Raw genomic sequence first — 23,998 nt, 5'->3', positions numbered from 1 at the left:
CAACATATTACAACTTTTATATATCTTTACAGTGAATAACAGCAGGTTAATATTGTAAAATTGAAAGAATTCTTCTGGTATGTATAGTTGAAGTGTGGTGCATGAATTCTCTCAGCGCTAAGCAATGGATTGTATAACAGTAGACGTGGTAAGACAGAAGAACGAACCGTGGGGAGTTCAGGTCACTGGAGAGTCGCCATGTTATATAGCAAGAGTAAAGGTACATTGGCTTGTATATAGTACTGTGAAGAAAAATGGATGCCAATAGCACATATAATATCCATATTTTCTGATCGTGTTTTAAATAATTAACAACGGTCTATAAGAGTCATAGGGACATAGTTCATATTTCTTTGAATGTTCTTTGTTTACTACTGAATGGGACGAGAAAATAGATTAAAAAGGTGTCCCATCTTCTCCAGCTCAGCTGTATTTATAGTACAGTGGAGCAAGATGAACAACCCTAAACACAATATCCATATTTCGTGATCGTGTTTTAAACAACTAACAATGCTCGTTCAGGGTCGTAGGGTTCCGGTTACATAATTACGAGTAAGGAGTATATGAAAACAGCATGCTCCATCTTATCAACCCTAAATTTTTAAACCTTTAAAATTTATTTAATATGTGTTTTTAATCTACATAGCCATCCAGCCCAGCAGAAGAGGCGGGTATGCAAGTGGGAGATTGTATTTTCAGCGTTAATGGAGTAACTGTACATGACGCCTCACATAACGAAGTTGTTCAGCTGATATCAGAAAGCGGGAGGGTCGCAAGGTAATGTTACGTTTAATTCCTTTTTATTACAATTCGGTTCGCGATCGCATCATCAAGGGAAACCGAATGTCGCTTATGAAAACAATGCGATGGAATTTCAAAAACACAACGGTTTACGCGAAAAAAAAAACACCATGAAAACATAAAACAGCAAAGTACCTTAGATTCACATTATTACAACACATCATTACAGTAGCATATAGAACACATTTTTAAAGAGTTGATTTTTGTCCGAGGCCCCGGCACAATGGAAACCCAGTGGTTGTTATGGGTTGTTATAATTGTACATCCCCCGATAAACATAATAAAAAGTTACCCACCAAAGTTACATTTGTGGTGATTGGTGACTCGTAATAGATGAGACAAACTAACAGAACAACTGTGTTATAACGTTTTATAACGACTTCCGTTACCCGCCACGCGAGGATAAATAAGCTTCAATCAATCGTTTATTATAAATATAACACACTTTTTAGGTTTAAATTACTACCCGTGTCAATCGAGGTTTCAAAACAAGAACCCGACGATTCTGCCTTTTGGACAAGCGAAGAAAAGTGCGAGGATCGTAACCAGTAAGGGTATTATACAGTTACTTATAGAAATGGGGTTGAATTTACGTTCATTCTTAGAAGTAACTCGCTTTCGGATGAATCGGACGAGGAATTGACATTCGACCACACGAACTACGAACAATTTTGCAAAATGTTTGAGTGAGTAAATATATTAGTATAAAACATTTGGTACTGTAGGGTAAGATGCGACACACTAACTACATAATAACCAAATATTCCGATCGAGTTTTAAACAATTAACAACGCTCTTTTAAAATCGCAAAGATACGGATTTATGTTCTTTGTCTACCACCAAATGGGATAAGAAAGTAGAATGAAAAGGTGTTCCATCTTCCCCACCACACTAGTTTAATATAAGCTTGCGACATTAGTTCAACTTTGGCTAAATTCCAGCAGGTCCCTTGGTGTGCCTCGCCGTGATTCCCCACCCATGTAGAATGGTTTTATTTTTCTGATGTTCGCATATTTTAGCAAAAGAGAGACCAGCTATTTATTTAAAGTGGCGACTGCCTTTAGGGACCAGGCAAACGTAGCTAAATTATCGTGTCTCGAGCCTTGGCGGTGTGTGAACGCGCCTATAGAGTTTTATAGACATACAGGGCCGGTTTCACTTGCCAAAATCGAACTATCTATTTTATTCTATCTCGTTAAAGTCCTTATCGAAGATCTAAGATGTAGGCACGATTTGGTCTACTATCCCAACACCTAGGCCGCTTATGTATATGTGCGACCAGTATCCGATTTAATTCCACGCACAAAACACTCCTGGACTCCTTTTATGCCTTAGACTAATCGTCTAATTTATGAATTATTAAAATATAATGACATTTCTTTTAATTTGACCCATTCCCAGTGAAAAAACAAAAGTGAAGGGGGCCAATAAGGAGTTTTCTCTTCTGCCCAAATATGGTGAAGACGATGACGTAGAAGAGACTGAACCAAAAACGATCGATCAGTCCTCCTTTATTATTACGAGGGAAGATCAAAAAAACTTTGACGCTAATTATGAATTGGAATGCACATTTAAAGGTATTTTTGAATAGAAAAAAAGTCTATCGATTAACGTTGTAAACTAAAGCGTCATTTCAAATCTCTTGTGTACTGTAAAATAATTGATATTCTGTTACCAATAATTCGCTATTGGTTTATGAGTAATATTCAAGTCTCAGAAACGGTGTTGAAAAAAACATGGTTTATTGACACTTAATTTTCGTTCAGATTAAGAGTTGTTGGCTTTAAATTGGGAATTAAAACTTTTTTTTTATAATATTTTTGATTCCTTTGCTATGTTGCTAATGTTTTAAATTGAATTTGTTATCCAGGAAAAAAGGCATCTGCGGCTGGTGCTTTTACTGGAGACCACAACGTCATCTTGGCTGGCAGCAGTTTGGAGGAAGTGCGGGGGGTTAGAGCAAGAGTGAGAGCCGGGATTCAACATTTCAGCTTCGGAACTGAACAAGAAAAGGTAGATGGTGTTAAAAGTCTTAAATAAAATATCCATTTTTGTAGTATGATTTTATTCTAAAAGCTAAGCATTTTTTGAGTAGCACCCCCTGTGTGTGCTTACGGCAAACTGCCGCTGACTGTCGTTACTGAGTCTAACTTGGTTGTACACATCAGCTAAATCTATTTTGGTGAAGCCATATCCCCCCTCAGTTTCTGCATCATTTCGTCCGGGAGTGGAATGGGAAGCAGATGGTTTTCCAACTGCTTATTCACGGTGAATGAGCAATCGCCGCAAAAACGTACTGATGTAGCCTTTCCTGAAACTGTAATCTTTTAACCGGCACTACTGGTGTTCCGTAATCATTAAACTGTTGTAAGTTTCTATACCCTTTTCTATATACCTACATGGCTGCATCATCGTCCTGTACTATTTCATCTTGTAAAAAGGATAAGACATGGTTTGAAAAAATTGAGCCTAGAGTCCCGCTTAAATGTCAAGTTGAACATCTTTTAGGCATTCTAGCTCATTCTCAAATACTTGCTTGAACTCCTCACATATTTGTACACAGGATTGCTGCAACGCAGAATATTTGGCACATTTTAGTTCTTCTTTTGAACTTATGTTTACCATATTGCTTGGTTTTAATGGAAACATTGCTTCAATGGGCAAATATATGTCGAATACCTCACGTCCAATCAGGTTTAATACAGGTACTTCTGTTACAACAAAGTTCATACCTGTTGGTGGATTTTTCTTCTGCCTTATTTTGGTACATTGTGCAGAGAAAATTCTGAGTACTGGAAGTTTATAATAAGATGCAGATTCGTATTTCCTATAAATCTGTTGTAGCTCTTTCCAATTCTTCCCATTGTTCTTCCGAAAAACAAAATTCACCTGCTCATATGTTGACTTAAAAACAATATTCCCTGTTGTAACCGTTGTTGTTTTGTTCGTTGAAATTGCCTTTGTCTTTAGATTTTCTTAAACGTGCAATTTCTAGATGTTCTTGAAAACCTACTAATTACAAATCGAAGTGGTTCTTAAAGGGCCTAAACACACCCCACGTCATTTTTATTTTTTATGGTAAATTCATAAAGCGACCGTTTTATTGATTCCAAAAATACTTTGCTTATTAAAATTGGTCCAGTATAGGCGGAGATATTCGTCCTCAAACAGTGATCTCTAGCGCTATCTTTTTTTTACTACGAGCTCCGTGATTGTGACATAGGAACGTACTAGTCACGTGACTGATTCATTCGTAAAAGCGAAACCTGCGTTTTTTTTGTGCTTTTTTGCGTTTTTTTTGTTCTCTCGTTTTTCGCTGAAAACACTGCCTCTCGCCTTTCTGAATGAGAGCGGCCACGCTTCAACAATTTTGTCACGTGGGTAGTACACTTCTCAATTTTTTTCGCCACGCAACTTTCAAATCAGTTTTTTGAATTTTACGGTGTTTGAGCTGGAATATCTTTGGTTATACAGAACCGATTAAAACAAGTAAGGTGTCGTTGGAATTAGAAAAACACACTCTATCGATTAAAGCGAAGTACATTTGGGGTGTGTTTAGGCCCTTTAAGTGGTAACAATTTTTAGGTCTGTTTCCAGGTTTTCCATAACTTACACATGCATCTTGTAATTGTGTATTGATGTAGCCAGGCAGTGGGTCCCTCCTTAGTCCTTACAGGTTATTTCCTGTTTGGCATTGGTCTAGCTGCAGTTAGTTACCTCGTTTTATTAAATGCAATTGTTTTTGAACATTTGGTTTAAGCAGATTCCTTCTGTAACTTCTGTTGCTAAGTTGATTTTTAAAAGTCCTGCATTTTGAATATTGTTGAACACTGCTTCATTTTAAACAGAGCAAATAAATTCAGTGCATAGAGCTTCATCAAAGGGATCTTTATTTAAGGGAAAATCATGACTGCCTGTCGAATTCTTGCTGCTAGTTCATTTATTGATTCCCCATGTTTTCTTTTTATGTCACTCCAGAACTTAAATTGTTCACGCACACTAAATTTTCTTGGGTGATAATGTTCTTTCATCATATTTTGTTATGGTAAGTGAATTAATATCCTTGGATGCTTCTTGTTGTGCAGCTATGTTTCAAAAAAGCTTGTATGTAGTTACAGACTGGTTGGTCAGAAATACTTGGCATTTTCTGATTTTTCTCTTCAGGTATTGAATGTGCATTTATGAATATATGGAAGCGTGACACATAATCCAACAATAGTTCTGTAGTTGGTTTACAAGCTTAAAATGGATAGTACTCACTTTAGTCGAAGTGATTGTATCTCGACTCAGTTTTTCAGCTAGAAAAAGTTTCGCTTGGTTTTCCACTTAAGTTGTACCTGCGTTCTTTGTAAATCCATTTGTGCTTTGGTTTTCATTCTTTGTAGGCCAATCTCGACAGTCTGTCGTTGCTGTTGTTCGATTTGTTATACCTCTGCTTTTCGATCTGTTCTTGCAGTGTCAGTTCAGAAACGTACAACTGAAACAATCTACGAAAATACTTTTATAGAGTAAATCTTTTCCACCATCGTCCCCATTTTGTTGTAACTTTTGGTCGTTTATTTTTAAGAAAACAAAGTGTAACACGTGACTTATTAAATACCGCCTGGTGGCGTTTTAACCTAAGTGTACATGACGGGGACACAACGTATTACAATGAATGAATGAACGTAACTTACTTTATCCTTGCGTGGTCGGAAAAAACTACAGTCGTTATAACTCGGATTTTCTATTTTATACACCTCGTTCCAGCTTACGAGTTACCTAGTATGTAGTTTGTGGGGTATTTCTTTATTTACTTCTTGGTTAGAAACAGGCGCGCTAATCAGTTGAGCTACTGCGCAGGAGTAACTGGTAAGCGTGAACCAGGTGTATGAAACAGAACACTCATTTTATAACAACTATGCTCTTTCCGCCACGTGAGGATAACTAAGTTAGATTCTTTTATCTCCAGATTGATCCAAACGACAAAGGAACTATCATCGTCTACACTACTAGTCTGGGAATTTATCGCTCGGTGGCGCAAAAGTGCGAGCAGGCCCGTAAAATACTGAAGGGGTACCGCGTCAAATTTCAGGTTAGTAAATAAAACAGTTTTTAGTATTGTAGTATAAAGAGGATACTTTTCCCCCAAAAACTTTTGTAAACGCTTATCTCATTTACTTTTTAAATATTGTTAATTTTACTTTTGGTGCACTTCAAACAAAGGTGTCTTTTTCAATCCTAATTATCCCAAATTGGAATAAATTTAAACTTCTCTTTTTCTTTATCCCAGGACAGGGATATTTTTAATTCACAAGAACACAAAGACGAGTTATACAAAAGACTCGGACTCGGACTCGGAGACCCTTTCCCAGAAATGCCAAGAGTGTATATAGACGGCGTTTACATAGGGGTAAGTGAAAAGCTCCACCCCTAAGGAACTGCTATACCTAAACTGGTGTTTTCAGAAAACCTTGTTTTACAGGGAGCAGGCGAACTACAAGTCATGAGTGATTGCGGCGATTTAAGAATTCGTCTCCAAGAATTTCCCGTAAGTATTGGAAAACATATGTAAACGCAACTTTTCCCGTAACCTATTTGAGATGACAGTTATAATAAAAGCTATGTTTGCATTGACGAATATATATCACAATAGGCGAAGCAAAGCGTCAGTATGACGGAAGTTTTATCCTGTAATTAATTTCTACAGAAATACAACATTCGTTCAAAATGCCCCACGTGCGAAGGTACAGGCGACGTCATATGCCATTCTTGCAAAGGAAGAAAAAGCAAGAAGAAAAATAGATTTGTGCAGTTAAAGTGCTCGACTTGCAGGCAGAAAGGAATTCTCCAGTGCCCGGACTGCCTTTCTTGAAATAAGAATTCAAAAGAAACTGTGTCTTATAATATAGGAGGGTAGGGAAAAGATAGGACACCTTATATCGTTCTATTTTCCTGTCACATTCGGTAGCAAACAAAAAACATTCAAATAATTATAAAACCGTATCCTCACGACTTTCATACACCGCTGTCAATAATTTAAAACACGATCAGGATATTTGGCCGTTCTGTGCTAAAGGCGTCCCATCTTACCCCACCCTACTTATATAATATTAAACGGGTCTTATGCTTCTTTATGTATTTAGCTAGCGCTTATATTTGTTATTCTATCAAAATGTGAACATGTGTTACAGTTCGCAGTTATAAATTACATTTGCATTTAACTGTTCAATGTAGTTTAGTTTATAAAACCCAGTACACCTGTATACATTAATGCTTTAATTAAGTGGTTTATGTTTTATATATGTTTGTTTAATTTCTGTATGTAGTATTGCTTAGGGCATTTGTGGTTAACTCTGCTTTTTCTGCAAATATGTATAACTTCTGCGGCTTGTAAACTGTCCACTGTGAATTAGAATATGATTAACGTGCATTTTTAATAAAAATACAAACAGAGAATATATACGACTTTTGATCTTTAACAAAATACTAAAAATTAATGGCTCATTAAAATGTGGAATTAGCAGTAGGGTACTCCCACGTATTTAATAAACACAATACATTAAATGCTGGTTCAAGAAAAATACTTTTGATTTGATTTGCTATACTACAAAGTGCTTAAAATGTACCGTTGTGTACATACGGATTAAAAAAACACAACGCATTTGAACCAATACAAATTCGCAATGCATTTATAGTACTGTGGGGTATGATATTATCAGCACTTTAATCCCATACTTCCTGATCGTGCTTTGAACAAATAATAACGATCTTTTAGAATCTGCGGGCTACGTTATATAATCCCGTTAATATTCTTTGCTTCCAGATGAAACAAAAAAAGAGAATGAAAAAGTTCCCCGCCTATACCCTGCCCTACTATAGACGCTATGAATTTTTTCAAAATACCTTGTCATAATGTCAACTATTCAAGGCAGTTTTTAAAACGATTCAGCCCAAACCATATTTGCATCCCGAAGAACCTCCGCGTCGTCAGTTTCATCTGCAAGCTCTTCCAAACAAGGCTCGAAATTATTCGTGTCCACTGCATTCTTGATGTGAACTTTGAATGGCGATTTTATGCTGGTCGTACGAAGGCCTTGCCAGTCGAAGCCATGAAACCAACGGTGTTTTCGAATGTCGTTAACCCCACCTTTCTGGTAACCAAGTCGGTCCCTCGGCTCCAATTTGCAGAGGTTTCGGATCAAAAGCTTGAAAAAAAGTCATAATCACAAAAATGCAAATCTAAATAAATGAATAATAGTTAAATATTCTCGCAGGCAGAAAAATGGTAGTCGTTATACCACGGGTGTAATATTTCATACACATGTCTGCCCACGATTTCCATGCATATAACTCTCTATAAGTAATTGTTGTATTTTTCACTGCAAATGTAGGTTGTTGATAGTTTGAAACGAAAATAAACCCCAGTGTTTTTAGATCGAGTTCGCCCTACTTGCTGCTAATTAACTTGCTAAGGTATCATTTACCGACACACTTAACTTAGGGTCTCACCTCAGCACTACGTTTCACCCGCTTTGAAAATTTGACGCCTTCTATACCGCCCAGGATGCCTTCGTACACTGTCATGTCATCCCCAGCAAAAAAGGGTGTCGTTCGTGTTAAGAGCTCGTAAATCAAAATACCGTACGACCAGTAGTCAGCGGAAAAGTCGTGACCTTTTAAAAAAACAAGTTAACTTGCAAGTGTGATATTACATAGCTTAGAACGCCTGCGCTAAAACCAAACCCTTTTTATGTGGGTGAGGTCATACAGCAAAGCGCGCCACTGGATCAAGGATTTATGCGATGATAGACCATTACCCAATAAGTTAACCCTTTAGTGTAATAAGATAATATCAAAAAGCCTGCTCACCCTGACCTATATACTATACCGGTGCGAAAACTTCTAGCATATAGCGTTAGTGTATCCAATATTTCCCGAACCGCTCTGTTATAGAGTATAAGATGGGGGAAGATGGGACACCTTTAGTATTGAATATCCAAACATCGTGATCGTTTTTAACAATTAACAACGGTCTATGGGAGTCGCGAGAATACGGTTTTATAATACTTTGAATGTTTTTTGTTTACTACCAAATGGGACGAGGAAATAGAATATAAAGGTGTCCTATCTCCCCCCACCCTACTATATATGGTATCTAGTTAGTCAGAAAATATCTGGCACTCTAAAAACGTTCTCACCTGCATTGCTTAATATTTCCGGTGGAAAATACTCAGGCGTCCCGCAAAACGTCCAAGTTTTGAAACCAAATCGAACCCGTTTAGCAAAGCCAAAATCGACAAGTTTCACGTAACCCCTGCGTGGTGTATTAAAACGTAAAGTGATATGTTCACAACGTTAAGTGGATGTAATGCTAAATACCTGTGGTGTAATTTAATAACGTTAGCGCTGTGCAGCTTATTTTAATACTTGTTAATTATTCTTGTAATGTGTTGTATGTATGCAGAATATAAAGCTAATAATATAAGTTTTAAATTTTACACTATTTCACAGTGGGGTAAGATGGGATATCGTAAGAAACTAAAACCCGTATTTCGAGGTCGTGTTTTAAACAATTAACAACGCTCTTTTAGAGTCGTGGGGCCACGGTTATGAATAATTCTGTAAATATTCTTTGTTTACTATCACCTGGGATAAGAAAAGAGAATGAAAGCATGTCCCGTTTTACCCCAACCTATTATATCAAACATTATTGAAAAGGTCCGGTAAAAATTGTACAGTATCCCAATTTGCCTAAAATTAGTTTTTACCTGTGGTCTAGAAAATGAATCAGAAAATGTGTGATTTCGGTGCAAACGCTACCCCATCTTCGACCACAGTTATATTTCAATTTACTCAAAATTGAAGTGATTTTACCTGTGGTCCAGCATCAGGTTTTCGGGTTTTAAATCCCTGTACACGATGCCTCGTTCATGTAAATAGCTGAGAGCCTCCAGTACACAGCCTGCGCAGAATCTAGCTGCTGTTTCATCCAGCGATCCCATGCGTTTCAATACACCGTACATTTCACCCCCGAGGTAAGCATCCATGAGCATGTAGATTCGACTGCTGTCTTTGTAGGTCCTATAATATTCATAATATTAACGTTCAATAAGGGTTGCGAAAATTAATAATTATGGAAAAATATGGTTTTCGATAAAACGACAGTCGTTAAAACACGTTTATGTCACGTATCATGCGCAGAACTTGTATACCTGTATAGCCTTGCAATAAATGGCGACTTGGCAGCGAGCATGATGTTTTTCTCTGCAAGGACATGTTGCTGTTGTCCAGTCTTTACTATCTTTGCTTGTCTGATCGCCTTTAGCGCAAAAGCGCAATTCGAAAGACCGGGAACCTGTACTAACTTTACACAACCGAAGCCGCCTTGGCCCAAAATACGAATGACCTGCAAAAATATCAAATTACTCGATTAACTCGTATAACTACGTTTCTATTGCTAAGAATCAAAAAGTAAGTTTTATGCTTATCGTCTAGCTCAATATCAACGTAAATTATTTCTGTGAGTAAGATGGGTACCGTTGGCACGTAATATTCTGTTTTTACTGATCGTGTCTCTTATACGATCGTTAGAATACGGTTATACAATTTGGTAAACATTTTTTGTTTATTACAAAATAGGAGAATGATAAAAGAGAAACAAAACAATAAACATAGATTATCTTACCTAAACATACCATACACCCTTTGTTTATTTATCCCAAAACAGAAAAATAAAAAAATTCAAAGTGAAAAATAGAGATAATTTTACAAAAGATAGCATTGTTTAACCGCGGTATCTGGTAAAACGTAAGCAACCAACATCAAAAACGTTTGTGGTTACGGGTCTCTACGCTCGGATCAAGCACTAAATGATAGCGCACTGCTCTATTTGTTAATAAACATTCGCTTTACCTCGTCCACGCAGCGTTTGGATCAGGTAGGTTATATTTCCTGATCGTGTTTTAGACAATTAACGACCTTTGCAACGGTTTTAAAATTTTGATACCTTGTTTACTATCAAATAGGGCGAAAAAATATTTCATTTTACCCCATCAGCATCATGCTACCACAGGGTAATAAAATAGTGCGCAAGTTGAGTAGATTTATAAATTTGGACAAACGTTTGCCAGCGAGTTAAGGGCCACTTAGGATAAGTAAGTTTAACAAACTTAGCCATAGTTCATGTCATACCCAACACTGAGTGGGGACAGCGTTAAGCCGATTTACTGCATACTGTGCTGAAAACGCAGTGTCAATAAACTTACGGACCACTTACCACTGTTGACAGAATAGTTTATGGACAATGACCGTGAAAGAAACACTTGACTCTATTTAACAATGAACATATTCATAGCGGACTATCAAGTCGGACACATAGACCAATTAGCGTAAATTTATAGGTGCCTAATTATTGTAAAGTGGGAAAGGTAAGACACCTTTTCATTTTATTTTTACGTCCCATTTGGTAGTAAAGAAAAAACATTTAAAGAAATATAAAACTGTATTCTCGGGACCCTCATAGTCCGTTTTTAATTGTTTAAAACATGAATATTTGGATATTATGTTTTAAACAATTAATGTCTTTATATAAATATACATTTTGTCCCGCCTCCCTCCACCATCCTATATTCTACTTTTTATGTTTAAGCGAGGTACGCTAGGGAGCCTATGATTCACGCCAGGGTTGGTCTTTTACCCAAACATCCAAAGGTCAGTTAGTTACAATATAAGCAATATAGTGGGGTGGGGGAAGATGGGACGCCTTTACCACATAGTATTCAAATATCCTAATCATGTTTTAAACAGTTAAGAACGGTTTATTGGAGTCGTGAGAATACGATTTTATAATTCTTTCAATTTTCTTTGTTTACTACCAAATGGGATGAGAAAATAGCCTGAAAAGATGCTCCATCTTCCCCTACCCTACTATAAATAGATTAGTATATTTCACCGCAAACTTTGCCACTCATACGCCTAATTTATATACCAGGATACAAAACACATCCCATACAATATTTCAAGGCCATTTACATCGCACCCATTAAATTTGAACTTCTTAATAACACATATGGGCAACTATTAGGTTTACAAGTTTGTGTGTAACCCTATAAACCACATCGATTTTTAGATTAAGGTCGGTCGATATTTAGTTCAAGGGTGAGATTATAAGTAAAACCGCACTTGACGCTTTGTTATTTAAGTAATTGAAAAACTATTGGTATGTTTACTCTGAGACCCACACACTTACAGTACTGTGGGATAAGATTGAATTTCAGCACTAACATAACACTTTACACCTAAATTTTCTGATCCTGTTTTTAGCAATTAACAAAGCCTTGTTAAAGAGTAGCGGGGATAGGGCTATATAATACATATAATCGTTGTTTACTACTGAATTAAAAGAGAAAAGGGGAATAAATATATGTCATATTTTGTCCCATGTATAACACTCGTGTTATTTAAAGATAACATTCACACCGAGTTCTTAAATAAAAAACATCGGTTAATGTACCAACAACAAAAACCTGTACTTGCACAAAAAAGCAGTATACAGCCCTGTAGCACAAACTGGCCTACAGAATAGCCTATGAAGAATTGCGCTACCGTATAACTTAACAAAATATGTAAACGTACTTTTAAGTCTTCAAGTTTCGTTCGTTTTAATACCGACTCCGTTGCTCCGCTAAGGCGGGTAACGATTGTTACTTTTGGAGCAAGATGGTTCCCTTCACTTAGTACATGCTCTATAGAATTAACAATAATTAGTTATATAAATGGGTTATAACTCAAAAAATATACTGTATGTGTAAAGCATTCGGCTTTCGAAGGTGCTTGTTTCAACCTTTTTAGACTGGTGACATTCCGTAAAACCAAACCCAATAATTAAAAAAGATGTTTTAGGGTTTTTAAAGGGTTTAATTTTACGGTTTTTAAATTGGGGCTTGACGTAGAAATAATAGATATACTAAAACATATGCGTGAAGTGTTAGATACTAAAACACACATACGTTTATTATAAACTAATGCAGTTATTTTACAATTGAATATATATATACCTTCGTCTTCTTCAGGAACAACTGCCAGTTCTCTAAGTCTTCCATCCGTTTCATCGAGATGAGAAGGATCTTCAGATTCAAGTGGAAGTTGCGGAACCGACGGAGTTTTTCCGACCTGGAAAAAAATCAAAATAATGTGTTTACCTTAAAAAGCTTGACCTTCCACAGTATAGCCACAGTGGTTAGTTTCTAGTTCAGGTGGTATGAGAACAAGGCTCGATGCTGCTACTATTTTGGAGTATTTTTTCTTGGGTACGACAGTTATCGGAAGTTGCTTTAACCAGTGATGGTTACTTATAAATTGTTTAAGTTGCCAATCATATATTAAAAAATAAAGTTCAAAAATATGATATGTTGTAATATGTCATAACTCCAAAGCGGGCTTGAGGTGTATAGAGAAGAACCATAGTGTTAAAACAACTATCCTTAACGGACTCCGAAGGTTAAATAAGTTACAATCATTCTTTCGTTCAGCCTACCTCTGCGAGAGATCCTATCAGAGAACTGAACGCTTGCCGATCCAGCATAAGTAGCGTTACGACGTCAGAGTCGGCGATCACGTTCGCTGCTCGCTTATCTTCAGTCAACAAGGCTCGTTCCCCGAAGTATTCACCTGGATTGATATATGGGCGTTATATAAAACTGCGGTTACGGATAAGATTGTAGTTATAAGAGTTGAATTGGGTTTATACCTTTTTCCATGTTGCAAAGGAAGTCTTCCTCTCGAGATTTCATTTTATTGAAGAATCCGGTCTGTGTGGTTTTGAAAACGTTTAAAAGTTATTATTATTGCATTTTCCTGTTTTTAACTAAATATAAATAAAGGTGTATGAACGATTGGTAGAATAAAATAACGTATTATTATGTACATTAGAGGTGCACAATACAGTATTTCGAATCTTTAAGAATCGAATATAAAAATTAAAATGGCATTTAGGGCAGTTTTTTTTCATTTACTAATTTTTTGGTGTTTTTTTTATCAATGCTACTATTTTAATATAGATAAACTGATTTATAACGGTAAAACAGGCCCTATACAAAACTACTCGATATTCCAGATTTAGTTAGACTGAGCCACCGATTTTTACGTGTATAAACAATACACGTTAACAGTTCTTGCTCCCACCCAATGGTAACTGTATAATGGGTTGTCTAAATTTTGAGCCATACAAAAGCACCGAAAAAAAGACAGTTGTCTGTGGTTGTCCGTAATGTGGAAAAAGTGCCATTCACTTATCTATTCATTCGTTTATCCATTCATTTACCTTGTTTTGCGTAACTTTCACACTACCCTCTTGAATGACATAAAAAGTATCTCCTGAATCGCCTTGCCGTATAATGTAATCGCCCATACGAAAAGTGGTTTGCTCCAAACAGTCAGCAATCCGCAGAAGTTTGTTTTCCGACAAGGACTTAAGGCGATCCACTGTCCGTAGAAGTCTTACGTATTCGTCCCGTTTTGATTGTCCGCTTTTCTTTACCACTGTCTGTAAAAATGTAAAATATTAAGAATGTTATTTTTGGTTTTTATACAAAAATGGCATGCATGTATAGGTTTTAATTTCTCACATGTGGCAGTTTGCGCGTTTAATGGTAATTCTATACTGTTTACATTACAAATGCAGTCAAAGATTATAACCCCTTAACTCTACTCCGCCAATAAATTTAAACGAATTGAAAAATATATGATTAGCTTTTTTTAATTAAGCTTACGTAATAACGTTTAGAAATAATACCCAAAACCCCCTAATCAGGCTATAACACTTAAAGCAAGTAAATTACCAGAAATACTTTGTATTTCCACATTAAATCTACATTCGATTATACATTATATTACAGTATATACCTCATTTAAAATATTTTATAACAGTGAAGATTGTCACCATATTTTCACCTGAAACAGTTGCCTGTCTATCGACCATATAGTGACGTCGGTTTTCGCCTCCACGTATGCTGTACGCTTGCAGTTGTACAGAATAGCTAACTCCCCAAATACGGTTCCAGGGTTTAAGTCAATTACATGGCTTCGTTCGCCGCTCCTCTTATGGTAAACTTCAACCTGAAAAAAAAAAACGATGCAACATTTGAGCATTCAATGAATTTAGTACGGTGAGGTAATACGGGACACGCTTTTACTATTTTGTCCCATTTGGCACAGTAAATAAAAGTATATTTATAGAATTATATAACCGCAGGCCTGCAAGTATAAATCGTATTGTTAGTTGTTTTAAACTCGATCAGTAAATATGGTATTTGGGTGCTAACAGTATTCCATCTTACCCCACCGTACAATAATCTAACATCGTGTATAAGCTAGAAAAAAAGTATTAGGATTTGGTTTATACCAGATAAGTTGTATAGTAGGGTGGGGGAAGATAGGACACCTTTTTATTCTATTTTCTGGTATGATTTGGTAAACAAAGATAATTCAAAGAATTATAAAACCGTATCCTTACAATTCCTATAAATTGTTAATTTGTTAATTGTTTAGTTGTTAATTGTTTAAAACACGATCAGGATATTTATAAATGATGTGCTAAAGGTGCCCCGTATTTTCCAAACAATATAAAGTATAGTGGGTGTATGAGATTTTGTCGATGTAACATAACGCAAGATACGTTTATATTTATATATCCGAAAACGATAGCGAAGTTTAAATTGATTAAAACAACGGAATGGAGTTAGCAACAAAACAACAATCGGTAAATAAAACACGTAAGGGTCGAATCTACTGAAAGAAAATTATCAAACAACATGCGTGGCTGATAAACCGCAAATACGATATCAAACACTTAGTTGTGATCAAACGGATTCATATTTGACCAGTTGTAAAGTTCATATCATTTGTTAAATTCTATTTGAATGTCCTATAATATAGGTTCGGTATTTACGTATAAATGTACACATTTTACCTGGCCTTTGTCGAGCACGTACATATGTGTACCGTACTCTCCCTCTGCTATTATTTCGCTACCAGCCGAAACTGTTTGCAAAGACATGCAGTCCATGAGCTGTTCAACTTGGTTTGCATCAAGGCCTTTTAAAAATACGTTGGAGTTCAGGGCTCGCTTTATTTGAGCAACTTGCGTGCCAGTTTTCGGTACAGCTTCGACCTGGAAAAAAGTATTTCATATATTTAATTGAAACTATTTTAATTGAAAAATTGATCCAGAATCGTATGCATAGGAAATATTGAATGTAGTTAACTTATGCCCGTGTGCCAGGCTACGATGGTCGTTATAACACGCGAGTATTCTGTTGCATACACCTTGTACCCGCTTATACGATTTAGCACAAAAGTGACTTTGTGGCTTATTATTTTTTTGTAATGTTGTTTTATTGTATGGAACCCGATTATATTATTTCCTGTTCTAATATTTCTTAATTTGCAGCGTTAAAAACTGTTATGTTATTCAATAATACTGTGGTTCTTTATACCAGAGTCGCTTTTAGGGCTGCTGGTAATCTGTTTTAAATGTTTCCCCTTTAAATGTTACAAAAAGTAATGTTTTTTAATTAAATTCGTTTAGAAAACATCTGTTAAAAAAAACCTTTTTAAGCGTTATGCCGCATGAATGTCAGATTACAATACAAAATAAACTAACTTACATGTAGACTTTTATTTGATGATCTGTTTTCCGCCGATATTCCAAATCTTGTATTAGAGTTTGGATCATTCGTATTCAGTAGCTTCGTTGCTTTGTTGACTTCATCATTGTTAAGGCCATCAACTTGGTCAATTTGGTCACTGGTTCCCCATAGAGCTTTAAGGCGTCGGATTTCGGAATCTTTTTCGCGAATAACCATCTCAACTGTGTCTTTTACAACTGAAACCTGTGAGAAATTGGTCACTGATGTGTTGTTTAAGAAAATATTTCCAAAACGGTGGAAAAATACTTTTGTTCACCAACTTAAGATAAAAAAAACGTGCTATATTTCATACACCTCTTAAGTGTTACCCCTTGTTTATGTTACTTTGTGGATAATGTGTTTTTCATTTTTGTATGACTGACAATTTGGAAACTCATTAGGGACCGCTAGGTTGGTGCAATTACAGTCAAGTGCCTTTCCTAAAGACATATACACCACTATGGTGGTAGAATCCTATGGTTAAAAGACACCGCTCTTACCACACTACAGATCGGTAACGAAAAGAGTATTATATGCGTATTGGGCTACCTTGTATTACGTGTGTAACAACACCCATGTAAAACCACCACTTAAAATGTCCTATCTATTCTGCATGTGTACGATATAGAGCAGCGTGTGTATGTGTTTTACCCCACAGTATACGATTAGGATAAACACACCATGCCCAGTATACCATTAGGTATATCTTACCCCACAGTATACTAATGTTTTTTTTCCAACAAACCGGTACGCAAAATAACGAGTGTAGTGTTAAAAATTGCAAAAATACAATAATTACCTGCGATTCTTTATCATTTCTTGATTGCATTAGTTGTCGCTGCAGGGATCTTATAACAGCTTCTTTTTCTTTAATTCTTTCTTCGTGAACCTTTAATCGCGCCTATGGGTATATGTTATATGACTTAATTTTAAAGTAGATAGTAGGGTGGGGGAAAGATGGGACACCTTCGCATAATATCCAAAGATCATGAATTTCTGATCGTGTTTTAAACAATTGACAACGGCATATGGGATTCGTGAGGATACGGTTTTATAATTCTTTGAATGTTTTTTGTTTACTACCAAATGGGACGGCAAAATAGAATTAAAACGTGCCCTATTTCCCCCACACTACTATATCATAATACGCTTTCAAAAAGCGTTGAGATTTAACACCAATTTATAACAAAACAAACAAATAAACTAAAATCTAATTGAGATTTAAAAAAATGTTTACTTAATGACGCACAACCTCACGTACTTTTTAAACTTAATTAATTAACACGCATGGAAAAGCCCGTTATCTTCGGCGGCAAAAAGCTGCGTGTTATGTCAGATAGCGTAATTTAATGTCGCAATAAAAGTGAAATGCAAACGTTGTCAAAACCAGACGCTTTTACCTTCAGAGTTTGTATTACGTCATCACGGCTTTGTTCGATCGGATGGGACAAAGAATTATATCGGTCCGCAGCTTCTCTCGCTTGGTCCGCGAGTCTAAAATAAAGAAAACGCATGAGAATTATGCATTAGCAAAATATTATTCTAAACCCCTCATTATAAATACTGGAACTACACAAATATTTCCAAAGAAATCGCATTTTCCCAATCAAAATAGAGCTTTAAAAGCTATATATACAAATTCAGGCAAAGGTGAAGAGATGTTTTATTGCAGAAAATCGAAAAATCCATTAATCAATATGAATTGCATAGACGTTATTTCACCTGCTTATTTTCGCATCTTTGTCAACGATTTCTTTCTGTAGCTTATCAACTAACGCCGTCATCTGCAGCCGCCATTGCGCCATGTGTTTCTCATCCGCGTTCATCGCGTTGACCAACGCCTCATCTGTAAACAAAATAGAGAATTTTTTTAATGCATAAATTTACATGGGGAACTGTAGTCAAATTTTTATTTAGTGGGATGGGAAAGACGGAACCTTTTATCATTTAAGTTTTTCGTTTCATATTTGGTAGTAAAAAAAGAACTTTTAGGGAATTATAAAACCGTATACCTTTGTTAATTGTTTAAAACACATCAAAATACTTAGGAATTATGTGATAAATATCTCGTCTTTCCCCATCCTACTATACATTAAAATTTAACACTAAATAGATTTACCGTACCACAACTTTTAAGAAATTGTGAGTTTGAAATTGAATATGTCTGCTTTTATTTCAAATGTAAGCGGTACTCGTTTGAGCGTAAAACTTGGTTGCTTAACGCAAATATTTAAACGGTTACGAACTCTATTATATTCTTACTCTTTCATGTATTCCATAACCTTATACTACACTTTAAACATAACTTATATTCGGTTCAAATAAAACAAAAATATTAAATAAATAAACAAATTAATGCTAAAATAATACTGTGAAAACAAATATGGCCAACACTCTCCTAAATCATAGCTAAACAAAAGGCAATTAAAATTGTAAACAACATGAACTATACATGCCTGAAATAAGAGAACGCTGAAATAGTTTAAAGGCTTTATCGAAATACGCTGAAACTAACTCTAGCTTTGAACTGGTGTAACGCTTTTCTGGGTGACTGAATTAATACTGTAGTGCGACTTATTGTAGTATGGCACCGTAAACGTCTGTTTCGATACGCGAGTTGCTCAGTAGTATATACTGAACAACGTTGAGGCAGACTTTTACAAGCGAGTCGAGAATAAAAAAGGTGCAGAAGCAAGCACAAAGTAAAAAGAATTTTATGGCTTTTCAGTAACGGAGGTAGCTGATAACACAGTTTCCTATAATAACAAAACGTAGTTTAAAATTCTTATTATCAAGGTATTGCGTCAAAAACACACTATGGCATTTAGTGAAGCAAACATTGTAAAATATATTTACCAACCGTTGTTTGCGCTCTCTTGTTTTACTTTTTCCTTCGCAGCTCGCGTACCCATGTCGTAAATTGCTTTAGTTGTCTTTCTTTTCTCAACATCAGCTGTATTCCTTGTTTTCTTCGAGTGATTAACGACTATAAGCGACTGGCCGGAACGAGCAGCCGTTTTAGCGGTTTTGGACTGAGAACTGTCACGGGCAGTAGAACCAGCGATGCCCATTTTGCTGATTCTATTGTGTGTTCGTAGCAAATATTTGTCAGGTTTGGATTGGTGATTTCAGAGCAACGGAACCCCGCATATTCAATTGATATGCGCCAGAGACAACACCGTAGAGTTTACCTAACTTAGCTGGCAGAATAGAATTCTCTCGCGAGGCAAACTTTTCGACCTACGAAAAGAAAAAGTAATTATTATTATTATTTATACCAGTCCAATAAGCTTTAGCTATAAACTGGTTCTATTAGTTAACCAATCAAATGAAAATCAAAAGCCCAGTCAGTCCGGGAACTTGCAACTCGCTAATTAAGATTTAGTACTGTGGGGTAATATGGGACACCTTTAGCACATAAATTCTAAATATCCTAATCCTGTTTTAAACAATTAACAACCTTCCATAGAAGTCGTGAGGATACGATTTTATAATTATTCGAATGTTCATTGTTTACTATCTTAAATAAGACAAGAACATAGAATGAAAAGGTGTCCCACCCTACTACATCTATAAACACAGTGTTCTAAACATGCATTTGCGAACCGCCACCCAAAACACAGTTATTCAAATAGATAACGATACCAATTAAAAACAAATTACAAAAAAACACACTTAATTTGCAGCATTTTTTAACTTATAAATTTTAAACGAACTCTTCTTCTTGGCGAACGCAGTTTAATCGGAAAATTTTCTAAAATAACCAAAAAAAGCAAACTAATACAGTCGTTGCTTGTACCTCTGTTCTCTAAAAACCAAATCTCTAAAAGTTGCGACTATTCGTTGAGGTGGTTATCTATTCTCTAACCACGCTTATAATCGCAAAATGCGTGGGGCAAAAGATACGGTTTTATAAGTCCCGCCTCTTTTTCAACATCGAAAGGAAAATATTTTTCAAACTCACGCGGCGATCACAAAGAACTAGTCTATTTTTAACAAGCAAATTTGCACCTTGGTTATACACAAAGCGAAACCAAACCAGCTTTAAGCGTTTAAATTAATTTTACGCAGTCAATATTTGCAACTAACGTTCTCGGAAAAGAACAAAACCTGACACACCTCAAAACACAAGCTGAATAAATTTTGGATATTCTGAACGAGCTTAACGATATATTTAACTCCCTTTATAGAAACGTCGGCAGCTTTTACACGGAATTCGTTTTATAGCTAAAGCGCCTGCATAAATAATGCATCATTCTTTAGAAACCAAATCAAGTCCCTTTGTAATATAACCGATTCAGTCATACCCTTAACAAACAAAAAGTAATGAAAAAGCTGTCGGAAAAATTGCATTTACTTATGCGCTAATGCATATTTCATTACAGTTTCCGCCACAATTCACTTCACAATACACAATTATTACTCAAAGCGTTGTATAAGCTATAAACAATATTCCAAAAAAATATACAAATAGTATAATGATATATGGAATAGAATAGGGAAAGATTGGACAGATTTTCATTATATTTTCTCGTTAAATTTGGTAGTAAACAAAGAACATTCAAAGAATTATAAAACCGTATCCCCACGACTCCCATATAGACCGTTGGTAATTCTTTAAAACACGATCAGGATATTTGGATATAAAAAAGATGTCCCGTCTCCCCCACCCTACTATACTATACTAACATCCTGTTTTCATAACTGAGCTTATATTGAATTCGGACATAAAAGACACCAGCAATCACAAATAAAGTAAAAAACTCTATGTATATACACAGTATTACAGGAGTTTAATATAAAAAAATTTACTTGACATTTTAATATATAGAAAGGATTAGTATTCATTTATCTATTATCACTACATTTACATTGAGTTCAAAGTTGTTTATTTGCCCTACCAATCGTTTGAACTTGACTGCTGTGCGCATATATAGCATACCGATGTCTGCATTTACACTTAACTTACATGTAGCAAACCAGTATAGTAAAATGCGGTAAAATTGTCTATGATTTTATTTTATTTTATAGTCTTATTTTTGAGTTACCAAAGCATATTTTACGAACTAAATATCCGTATCCCCAAGGCACGGCTCTAAAAGCACCTTGGTAATTGTTAAAAACACGATCAGGATATATATGGATATTATATGTTAAGGGTATCTTTCATACCTAGTATAATCATGGTATGGGGCAAAATAATACAACATTCTGTACTTGTTTCTGTCAACATATAAATAAAGTTACATTTTGCTGAATAAAGTCCCATTTTTCATCAAAACATCGATATGTTTAAAGGGCCTATTAACCTTTAATTGCTTTTAAGCGGCTTAATATATGCTAATACCTTTATATACACAACTGCATTAACGCTTAACTTATACCCTATTATTTACTATAAGTTCGAGTAAACCGACTCGGCCGCGGCTTAAAAATCGATATAGTACTGTGGGGTAAGATGGTTGCCTTAATAATACCAAAATCACCTATTTTAAATCGTATTTTACCAACTAACAACACTCTTAGTCGTAATGATACATTATATAGTTTTGGAATTAATATTTATATACTACCAAATATGACGATAAAATAAAAAGAAATCTAGACCATTTTACTCTAACCTACTATATTTCGTACTGCAAACACATATAGCCTACAAAATATATCAAATGTTTTTGTAAGCCATTCTCCAACCAAGACGTGCTTAATCAAAATTCCTACAGAAAAGAAGCTCTTAAAGTTTTTTTGCTAAAATAACAAGCATTTACCTGTCATCATTTGTCACCTTTTAAATTTAAACGCATATTGCGAGGCCTACAGTGTGAAATAGCAATACATAATAGACCCGCCTTATTCAGTACTAATGACCCGAAGTATTACGCTTATTGTAAAGTGGGGTAAGATAGAAAACGTTTTGATTCTTTTCTCGTCCCATTTGGTAGTGAATAAAGAATATTTACAGAATTATATAACCGTATCCTCTCGACTCCAAAAGAGCGTTGGTAATTGATAAAAACACGATTAAGAAATATGGTATACTATCTACTAACGATATCCTATTTTCCCCCACAGTACCATATAATTCATTAACTTAACATTCAACTAGAATATTTTCAAAATACAGACTGCAGCCGGTTCCTATATCTGTAGTTTGATGTTATTTGACGATGTCTCTTATAGTCTCTACACCACATGAAAGCCACTAAATTGTAAGGCACAGCTTTAATACTTGTCCGCTGGTTATCCATCAAGTAAAGTGCACTTATCTCCAAACATAAAAACAACCAACAAAAAGCCCAACACAATATCGTGAAAGTTGCAAAAGCTACTGAAACCACTACCTTACAGTTTATAACAGTGGATTTTAAGTTTTATGATTACTAAAAAATATTTTTGGCGGGCTCTGCTTTTCGTGTATTCTACTCCTATCGGACGATCAAAGCGAATTACTTTGTTACAATAACTTACGTTTTCCGAAAAAGTAAACTTATACATAATAGGCGTAAGTTAGACCAAACATTCAACAAAACGTATTCAACACTCTGAACTTAATTTTACACTAAAATTCGGATACTGTTGATTTAAGCACCGGTACTATAAGAGCAAAACATTCAGACAAAACACAATCTAAACTCATAACACGTTTATCGACAATGCTATACACTTAGGCTTAACGACGCGGTTACCCACAATCGACATTGCCATCTTTATCATAACAATGTCCAGCGCAAGGTTTTTAAAGGTCGACAATGTTAGCGATATAGATATCAATCTAAAACTACATTGAAATGAATTTATGAATGTACCTCGCTTTATCTTCGCGGGCTAGATAACGACCCATCAGTGAACAGTGGAATGGGGCAATTGCCGTTTAGTGTCTTGCCCAAGAACACATACGCCGACAATGGTAGCAACGACAAGCCTCGAACCTATTACTTTTTGGTTAGAGGCAGGTGTGCTAACCAACTATGTCACGGCGCCGTTTACAAATTTAACTCCAAAACATCGGCTCGTTAGCGCCGCTTTGCGACGTAAACCCTACGTTTGTTTAATGACACATTCGCCTACTTGTCACAACGTCAAGAATCGAACCCGGTATCCTTTAGTTACAGAACAACCACCTAACCACTGAGCCACGGCGCAGGATACAAATCGCATACGCAGGATTCCACAGCCACGCCCACGAGATACACAAAACCACCACACAAAATGCATTAATAAGGTATACACCTTGTTATAACACGTTAGTTGTTCCAACACTCGCAAAGATAAAAAGTTTTAATTTAAAGGTTCAATTTTCTACTTACCGTTAGTTCAAACATTGTAAAAGCGAAATGTGGACCACAAAGCTTTCTTAGTGAAAGAAAACGTCCCATGTTCCAATTCGTCCAAAGGTAGTAGTAACAATAACCAATCCCGCCATACAGCCAAACATTGTACCTAAAACTTGCTATACCTTCTAACCTAAAACCTACTACACTTTAACCCTTAAACAGCATTTAAATTTAAATGCGTACAAAACTGTATCT

The 23,998-nt window shown here is 35.7% G+C and overlaps 2 protein-coding genes and 1 long non-coding RNA gene across 4 annotated transcripts; 1 reads left to right on the top strand and 2 right to left on the bottom strand.

Annotated features, from left to right (window-relative positions):
* LOC100181404 lies at window positions 1-7,241 on the top strand. Its single transcript, XM_002121278.4, has 10 exons — window positions 1-220; window positions 647-777; window positions 1,254-1,349; window positions 1,407-1,487; window positions 2,203-2,378; window positions 2,672-2,814; window positions 5,753-5,875; window positions 6,074-6,193; window positions 6,266-6,331; window positions 6,491-7,241. The coding sequence occupies exons 1-10, from the start codon at window positions 125-127 to the stop codon at window positions 6,653-6,655; spliced, it is 1,197 nt and encodes a 398-aa protein (XP_002121314.1). The 5' UTR covers window positions 1-124; the 3' UTR covers window positions 6,656-7,241.
* On the bottom strand, window positions 2,167-3,836 carry LOC108950098. The gene is made up of 2 exons (XR_003396537.1): window positions 3,534-3,836; window positions 2,167-2,800 (listed from the first exon to the last, which is right to left on the bottom strand). It is a non-coding gene; the product is annotated as an uncharacterized LOC108950098 (long non-coding RNA).
* Window positions 7,202-23,882, bottom strand: LOC100179064 (cGMP-dependent protein kinase 1-like). 2 transcript variants are annotated; one of them, XM_009862424.3, is made up of 18 exons: window positions 23,777-23,882; window positions 19,330-19,709; window positions 18,192-18,315; window positions 17,870-17,963; window positions 17,269-17,370; window positions 16,449-16,673; window positions 15,752-15,952; window positions 14,734-14,898; window positions 14,105-14,326; window positions 13,532-13,592; window positions 13,319-13,452; window positions 12,840-12,954; window positions 12,418-12,527; window positions 9,996-10,189; window positions 9,658-9,864; window positions 8,982-9,097; window positions 8,293-8,456; window positions 7,202-7,988 (listed from the first exon to the last, which is right to left on the bottom strand). In XM_009862424.3, the coding sequence occupies exons 2-18, from the start codon at window positions 19,538-19,540 to the stop codon at window positions 7,719-7,721; spliced, it is 2,715 nt and encodes a 904-aa protein (XP_009860726.3). In that variant the 5' UTR covers window positions 19,541-19,709; window positions 23,777-23,882; the 3' UTR covers window positions 7,202-7,718. The 2 variants fall into 2 exon arrangements, with proteins under 2 accessions (XP_009860726.3, XP_026693239.1); XM_026837438.1 differs by lacking the exons at window positions 19,330-19,709; window positions 23,777-23,882 and adding an exon at window positions 18,926-19,220.
* Window positions 23,883-23,998: the final 116 nt, after the last annotated feature.

This window comes from Ciona intestinalis, chromosome 14 (assembly GCF_000224145.3).
Source record: "Ciona intestinalis chromosome 14, KH, whole genome shotgun sequence".
Classification (NCBI taxonomy): Eukaryota; Metazoa; Chordata; class Ascidiacea; order Phlebobranchia; family Cionidae; genus Ciona; species Ciona intestinalis.
Note: the sequence above shows the minus strand (reverse complement) of the source record. Positions and strands in the feature narration are given on the sequence as shown.